Source organism: Euphorbia lathyris, chromosome 2, assembly GCF_963576675.1.
Source record: "Euphorbia lathyris chromosome 2, ddEupLath1.1, whole genome shotgun sequence".
Classification (NCBI taxonomy): domain Eukaryota; kingdom Viridiplantae; phylum Streptophyta; class Magnoliopsida; order Malpighiales; family Euphorbiaceae; genus Euphorbia; species Euphorbia lathyris.
In genome coordinates this window covers 141,677,139-141,685,999 of record NC_088911.1, presented here as the reverse complement: position 1 = coordinate 141,685,999, position 8,861 = coordinate 141,677,139, and the positions used below count along the sequence as shown (strand labels likewise).

The 8,861-nt window shown below is 32.3% G+C and overlaps 1 protein-coding gene across 1 annotated transcript; it reads left to right on the top strand.

Annotated features, from left to right (window-relative positions):
- The first annotated feature begins 6,211 nt into the window (after window positions 1-6,211).
- Window positions 6,212-6,762, top strand: LOC136217123 (histone H4). The gene has a single exon (XM_066003710.1). It carries the CDS (start codon window positions 6,272-6,274, stop codon window positions 6,581-6,583), a length of 312 nt encoding a protein of 103 aa, XP_065859782.1. The 5' UTR covers window positions 6,212-6,271; the 3' UTR covers window positions 6,584-6,762.
- Window positions 6,763-8,861: the final 2,099 nt, after the last annotated feature.

Genomic DNA, 8,861 nt, shown 5'->3' with positions numbered 1-8,861 from the left:
ATAAGAAAGATAATTTTGTCAATAACAAATAACTACAAACAGCTGTTTATGAAAAGTTCCAAATATGAGCTTTTCATGAAACGCTCCAAAACGCTGCAATTTCTAGAGAAAATGCTAAACGCTACGTTTATATAAACCTAACCAAACGCTATATTTCGCTCATTCGAAAAGCTGAAACAAACACCCTCGTAGTTTATGTTGTATTGTAGGGTTTTGGTTTTTTTACTGTTTAAAGGGTTATTTTATTATTATTATTATTATTATTATTGTAAGGCGTATTTTTATTGTAAGGAGGAGATCATTGATTAAGGAAGTTGTATTTTTTTTTCTTACATTACCAAAGTTTTTGGAAATTTTAAAGGTTATTAATTAGGGTATTTCTAGTAATTTGTAATTCTTAAAATTTAAGATCATAAGTTTTAAAGTGCAGATTGAGAAATTCAGTATTGTAATTGAAATTCTTAAAATTTAGAATCAAATTATTTCTTAATCACATACAGTGGCGAATACAAGATTGATAGATTAGGGGTTCGATTTGACACGTGTGTGTATTTTTTTTGCTAAATCGAATTTGTTCAAATTTTTTTTTTCATATATTATAATCTGAGTGATCAAGTACCAATTTTTAAGATTGTTAACATGTAAACAAATTGTGTCTAATAGAAACAATCGGATTTAAGAAGGGCCTACTAAACCAAAAAACTTTAGAAATTTGGATTTAAGAATGGTCTAACAAGCCAAAAAATTTAGAAATTTAAATTTAAGAAGGGTCTAACAGACAAAAAAAAATTAAAATTTTTTATTTAGAGAGGGCCTAATAGAACCTTAGCCAATTTTAGTGTGCTAATTCAGTACCTCATCAAAATTTCTTAGAGATAGAGGGCCAAAATCAGCACATCCTCAAATTTTGTGGAGACAGTGACCCGGAACCACCACAACCTCAAATTTTATGGAGACATGGGGGCCAAAACTACTCATGGCCTCAAATTTTATGGAGACAATGGGTCTGAAACTACTCGTGGTTATGGTGGTTTCGACGGCCGGAGGGGCCCGGGCCCCTCCCTGTATCCGCCCCTTACCGTGGCGAATACAGGATTGATTGGTGGGATAGGGGGTCGGTGGTAGGGGGGATTTACACGTGTGTGTACAATTTTTTTTTTTTTTGTAAATTGAACTTGTTCAAATTTTTTTCTTATATATACGCGTTATAATCCGAATGGTCAATAACCAAATTTTAAGTACCAATGTAAAACTTCTCAAAATTAAGCTACATTATGTTTAAGATTCTTAACATGTAAAAAATTGTTTAGTAGAAAAAATCAAATTTATAGAGGGTCTAATAGGACAAAAAAAATTAGAAATTTAGATTTAAAAATGACCAAACAAGCTAAAAAATTTAGAAATTTTGATTTAAAGGTTTAACAGGCCAAAAAAGCTAGAATTTTGGATTTAGAAATGGTCTAACAAACCGATAAAATTAGAATTTTGGATTTATAAAAAGCCTAACAGGAATTGAGCCAGTTTTGAGGGTGCTAATTCAGCATTTCATTAAAATTTCTTAAAGACATGGGACCACGACATTCTCAAAAAATTTGGAGACAGGGAAGATCGAAACTATCTGTGGTCATGGTGGTTCCGGTGGCCGGACGGTCCGGGCCTCCCGAACTAGGGCTGTAAATGAGCTGAACCGCTCATGAGCGGCTCGGTGATCGGTTCGATAAAAGCTCGGCTCGACTCGGCTCGATTTGTAAACGAGCCGCTCGGGAACACGATTTACTGGCTCGGTTCGTAAACGAGCAGAGCTTGAGTAGGCCAAAGCTCAGCTCGAAAGCTCGCGAGTAGGCTCGATTAGAACATTTATGAACAAATTTTAGTTTTGTAGAAAACTATATAGTTTTGTGTTAGTTCACAAATATCTAAACTTAATATTATTTCATTTGCTATTAGATGAGTTCGTTCACAAACATAATAAATGAGTAATAGACGAACTATTTGTAAGCATCTTGTTTATTTATTCACGAACTTTGCTTGTGAGCTTGTTTAGGTAAACAATTAAAGAGTTATTTGCGAGCAAACTTCACAAATTTAATTAACGATTTACTCACAAACAATTCATGGTTAGATAATTTTCTTAATGAACAAAGTCCAAAAGAGAATTTTGGGCTCGAAACTCGGCTCAAGCTTGTTGAGCAAGTCAAAGCTCGGCTCGGGCTCGGCTCGTTAATTTTATAGCAAGCTCGGTTCAGGCTCGAGCTCATTAATTTTATAGCGAGCCGAGCTTGAACAGGCCAAAACTCGGCTTGGCTCGGCTCGTTTATAGCCCTATCCTGGACCCTCTCTTTACACCCCTAAACACAAATGAGAATAATTAATAGAAAAAAATAAAGAATATTTTAAACTTGGATAAGACTTGGATAATAAAATTTGATTTTAGTGTTGAAACACCTTTCCACATAATTTTGATTTGACAAAATTGTTTAAGTAAAATATTCTAAACACACTAAGTTTAAATGCTTTGATTTATTCCACTAATGTGTTTGTTCAATGTTGAGTTAAAACTGTTTATAAGACACAAGAATTAAAAGGCCTAAGCCCAATACAAGTGTTAAAGCCCAAGTCAAACAACTCAGTACAACTCGGCCCGCGTTTGTCAAAACGCTGTCGTTTTGGACAAAACGCAACTCAGCAAGAGAAAGATCTAGAAGACCTTCGGGAACAACTTCAAGATGAAGCTGCTGAGTAGACTCGACAAACATGCAAGACAACAGCTGGCTAAGGAAAACTTCCAGACAAAGTATTTCCTCTTTGGGTAAAGATCAGACGACACAGCATGCTGTCCAGTTGACTTTACCATAAAAGGAGAGACAGTCTGCTGAGCTGACCGAGGACAGAAGATACACAAATCTGATTGGCCGAGAGCTCTGAGCAAGTCAGGATGACAACGACAGGAAGCCGTTTCCCTCCAACGGTTATTTTGAAATTCGAAATGACCGATGCCCAGACGTCTCTATAAATAGGGCCATCAGAAGCTTCACTCAACACAGAACTTAATCAAGTCATTACGCTGACCAAATTTCTACACAAGTTCTGCAAGCAAGAAGCAAAGCAAATCTTACACTACAATTCATACATTTGTGTAAAAGTCTAGAGTGATTATTTCAATCGTCTAAAGTGTCTTAGCAAATCATTGTATAGGACAAAACACTTATCATTTCTAGAGATAGAAAGGAGAGGCTGAGTACTCGGTTATAGTACTCAGCGAGAGATTAGGATTGAGTAGAGGTATAGAGGAAGGTACTCTTGTTATACTCAGTTGCTAAGATTGTAAAAGGTTTGAGGCTCTACCTTTAAAGAGCTCAGTAGAGGATTCGAAATCTCGGAACGTGTTCCGGGGACAGGACGTAGGCTTAGAAGAAGCCGAACCTGGATAAATCTGCTGAGTGAAGTATTTCTTACCTTTAACTCCTTATATATATTGCTTGCTTAAAATAACCAAAAACTGACCAAGTAAAGAGGTCAAGTAGAGTTGTGCGCGTTGAACATCTGAGCTCAGGAATAGACTCTAAGTGATATCTCCTGACTCAAGCTAAGAAACTGACCTAGTCACCAGTTGACTAAGCCAATATCTTGCTGTTTACTCAGCGCCGCTGTTAAAACCTTTTTCCTTAGAAAAAGAAGTCTGCCCTAATTGCAAAAAAGTTTAAATAGTTCCTAACCCCCCCTTGGAACTATACTTGCAACCTTACAAGGGACCAACATTTAGGTCTAGTCCGGTTCATATCTGCTAAGCCTGCCTATTTTTTGGGAAACTTGGGATTAATATAAATAATACGGGACGGTCCAACCCGCCTGTTAGTATCAGTTAATAAATTTATATATTAAAAATTTATTTTTAAGTATAATATTTATTTTTTATAATTAACAATTATATATATATATTTAGGTGGATTTATATGGGTTGGGTTTGGGATTTGATTTTTAAATCTCAACGCGGCCCGAACTCGTCTAAATTAATAGTGGACTGGACTGGACTTGGACTGAACATTTTTACCTAAAACCCCGATAGGGCCAACCGGCCCATGGACTGGTCTAATGATATGTGATGCATGATGTAAATTCCTTTTTATAAATTGGGTTAATACATCACTTGTTCCATTAACTTTCCCAAAATCCATCCTGAACTTTCAAAGTATTATAATAGTCTTTTAATTTGTATAAAATATGAAATTAGCCCCATAAACTTACATAAATTGTAATCAATTAATTTATCGATTACAAAAAAAAAAGTTAAATGCGAAAAATACGTTGCACGCGTCTAAAAAAAAGCAAAACAGCTAAAATCAGGATATGTCGTTCTAATATTAGAAAAATCAAATTTTACAATTGAGCAAGTAAAGACTAACTTTTTAATTTATTATGTGAATTATGTAATAATATTCTAAAACACGTATAATACATATTCTGAAATATCTTGTTTTTTTTACAACCAAATGATTAATTGATTATATTTTATTTGACTTGTCCATGGGCCGGACTTATCGAGTTTTTAGGTAAAAATGTTCAGTCCAAGTCCAGCCCAACCCACTATTAATTGAGGCGGGCTCAGGCCAGACTGGGCTCGGGCTTAAAAATCAAAAGTAAGTTACATATTAGTCATGATTATACTAACTATTTACAACTATCTAATATTTGTAAAGAATTTCTTAAAATATCGAATACTTCAAAAGTAAAAGTGTTTTTAGCATCAAATAAAATATGTGAAACTGCTTTAATTTTTTTTCTTGTTTTTTTTTTTTTAAAAAAACGGTCTAAATGACACAAGTAGAATAAAAATTTCAAATCTGATTTTACATGTAATTTCCTCAAAAATCAAATCCTAAGCCCAACCTATATAAGTCCATCTAAATATGTATACTTTTTTTTTTATAGAAGCTGTGACGATACAGTAGTAATCATCCTGGAATCCCAACTAGGTTGGCATCCCAAGAGCACGCACTGAAAACCCGATATTATTAAAAAAATAATATAACACAATCGGGAAGCGGAAAAATAAAGTAACAAAATAAAATAAAAAAAACAAAAAACAAAAAACAAATAAATCAGCGAAATCTAAAGTAACCAATATTACTGATATCATCAAAAAGCAGTGAGTGGCAGAAGTATATATACTTAAAAATAAATATTTAATATATATATATATATATATTAATATTAATATTTAATAGGCGAATCATGCTAGACAAACTTGTATTATTTTTATTAATTCCAAATCTATCAAACATGGACAAATTTTAACGGACCTGAACCGATAAATAATTTTTATTATCCAAACTCAGTCCAAAAAACATGGACCTGGACTGGATGGGTAGTGGAACCCATGGACAGATCTATATTTTATATAAATGGCAAAAAGCATATTTAAGTCCCTGAACTTTATCTGTTTTAAGGATCAAGCCTCTGATCAATTATTTTTCCACATTGAGTCCCTGAACATTGATTTTGTTATGGTTTAGGCCCTTATTTAACTTTTTTGTCGAGTTTAGGAGATGAGAAAATCGATTTGGCAATTCTAATGTTGAAAATCACAAAATGGGAGAGAAGAAAATCGAGTTTGGAAGAATATACTGAAAATTAATTTTTATAATTTCGTTTTAATTTTTAATTTTTTTATCTCTCATAGTCAAAGAAATTTTTTTTTTATTTGTCCATGTCAACAAGCCGAATCGCTCTAACGATGTATGCAGTCCAAACTCGACAGAAAAGTTAAATAAGGGCCAAATCCATAACAAACTCAATGATCAGGAGTTCAATGTGGAAAAATAATTGATCAGAGGCTTGATCCTTAAAACAGGTAAAGTTCAAGGGCTTAAATATGCTTTTTGCCTATATAAATTTAAATTGTTTTTTTTTTTTTTTTGAGCAAAAAATTTAAATTGAATTTAAAACACTATACAACCTTGTAAATTCCACGATTGTATCATTTGGAAAGTCTTCCGGCGGAGTCAAAATTAACCCGCGCATGTTTCTGTTTCCAAAATTCAAATTCTATCCACGTCACCGATCCAGCAGACTAAACCCTCTTCAATCTAAACCGTCAATTCACAATAAATCAACGATCCAGAAAAGCGCAATCTCCGTATCACAAAGATCGACACCCTCATCAAACCGTCTATTAATACCCCAAACCCCAAACCCCAATTCTCATTCTCACACTCACTCATAATTTCATTCAAAAATCTTCTCAGATTATTCCAATACAACCGATAAGAAGATGTCAGGCCGAGGAAAAGGAGGAAAGGGGCTAGGCAAGGGAGGAGCAAAGCGTCACCGGAAAGTTCTCCGGGATAACATCCAGGGAATTACAAAGCCTGCAATTAGGCGTCTTGCTCGTAGAGGCGGAGTGAAGAGAATCAGCGGGCTAATCTATGAGGAAACTCGTGGTGTCCTCAAGATCTTTTTGGAGAATGTGATTCGTGATGCTGTGACCTATACTGAGCATGCGAGGAGGAAGACGGTGACTGCCATGGATGTTGTTTATGCGTTGAAGAGGCAAGGCAGGACTCTCTATGGATTTGGAGGTTAAAAGAGGAAGGGGATTTGTTTTGTAGGGGTAAATTTGACTTTGTATGCAGAATTTATAACTTACCCGAAATATTTATTCTGTTCCAAAATATAATGATTCTCAATTTTTGGCTCATTATTCTCTCTATTTTTGTAAAGATGCATCTATTTGTTTTACCTACTGTTTGATGTTGCGGTTTACTGTTTACTATTATGGTTTGCTGTTGTTGTTACGATTTGCTGTTTGCTGTTGGAAAAAGCTGCTTTTCCAAAAAGCAGAGATTTTCTGCTTTTATAAAAGGTTGCTTTTCGGGTGTAAAAGGCAAATAGGATAACACTAATTAAACATTTAATGCTGCTTTTTAGATGTAAAATGTAAACAGGACGTCAATAACCAAACACCTAAAACTCTTATTTTTGAAATAAAAAGACAAAAAAGGAACACGAAAAGGAGCAACCAAACACCCTTGAATAGACCTAGATTGAATATGGCCGGGCTTAATAATTTTTATATAAGGGAGATTTATATGGAAATTCAAATTTTTTTTTGGTAAATATACCTTCAATCACTAATTTTAATTATATTATGTTAAAAGAATACTGACAATTAAAGGAAGTATAAATTCAGCTGCCCATTTACCAATTAACTTTTAAAAAAATATTAATGTGACACTTTTGATATATTAATAATTAAATTGATAAATTGATAAAATAATAATATTATTATTATTTGTGATTTTTATGTAAATGATCTTGATATAAAATAGGGTTAAGGTGTAAAAATACTTCCAACGTTTTGGGTCAGGAGCAATTTTATCCCTAATGTGGGAAATTAAGAGCAATTTTACCTCTAAAGTTGATAAATTGGGTCAATTTGAGAAATAATTTATCAAACTGTTTTCTCGGTCATGAATCTTGTCATCTACACTTCACACATGCGTTATTTTATCATTAACAAATCACAAACATATGTTGGGATTTGAAAAAAATATTAAAAATATACTGTCTTTTGTACGAATTAGACAAAAATATTCAAAAAATTCACCGAATTTATAAATATTAATCTCCAATTTTATTATTAAATTACAAAAAAACATTATATCCTTTTTTAGAACAAATTGATATGCAATTGGTGCAAAATAAAGAAAAAAATGACTGTATTTTATAATAGTGTCTGAAATTGATCCAATTTATTAACGTTAGGGGTAAAACTGCTCTTGGCTACAAACATTAGGAGTAAAATTGTACCATTTTAAACATTAGGGGTAAAATTGCTCCTGACCCAAAACGTTAGGGTTTTTTTTGCACCTTAACCCTATAAAATATTCATCTCAAGTTTAGTCTTAATTTAGGTAGGTTGGATCTGTGTTAAGTTTGGGTTTAAAAATCAGATCATAAAATTGCAATTGCGTAAATTTACACGGAAATTTTGATTGGATTTGTAAATAGTTGTTAATAATATATTTTCTAATCTTGTTATTTACACTTCACACATGCGTCATTTTAACAATAACAAATCACAAACATATGTTGGGATATAAAAAAAAAGATATAGTGTCTTTTGTATAAACTAGACAAAAAAAAAAAATTAAAAAATCCACCGAATTTATAAATATTAATCTCCAATTCTATTATTAAATTATAAAAAAATATGAAATCTTTTTTTTTAGAACAAATTGATATGCAATTTGTACAAAATAAAGAATAAAAATGTCTGTGTTTTATAATAGTATCTGAAATTGAACCAATTATCAACATTAGGAGTAAAATTGCTTTTGGCTACAAATGTTAAGAGTAAAATTGCACCATTTTAGATGTTAGGGGTAAAACTGCTTCTAACCCAAAACGTTAGGAATATTTTTACACCTTAACCCTTGTAATTTTATAGCCAATTGTGATATTCATGTAAAAACTCTAAAAATTATACATAATTATTAATTATAAAAATATGTATTTACAAATATATAAATTTACTAATTAATATTAATAAAGTGGATCGTTAGATTGGTATTATTTTTATCAATCTCAATCTCAAGTTTACTAAAAAAAAAAAATAGGTAGATTTTAATGAACTTGAGTTTAAAATCAATTTTCATTATTCAGATCACACTCTGGAAACATAGGTTTAGGCAGGTCGAGCGACAACTTGGGCTTGTAGACAAGTCTAATTATTATGACTAAAAGTGACCAATATAAAAGAAATTATCTCTTTCTTTATAATATATATAATTCAAAATGGAAGTACATATATATGTAATTTATATTGTTATTTGCAAATTATAGATCCATACATTTCTTAA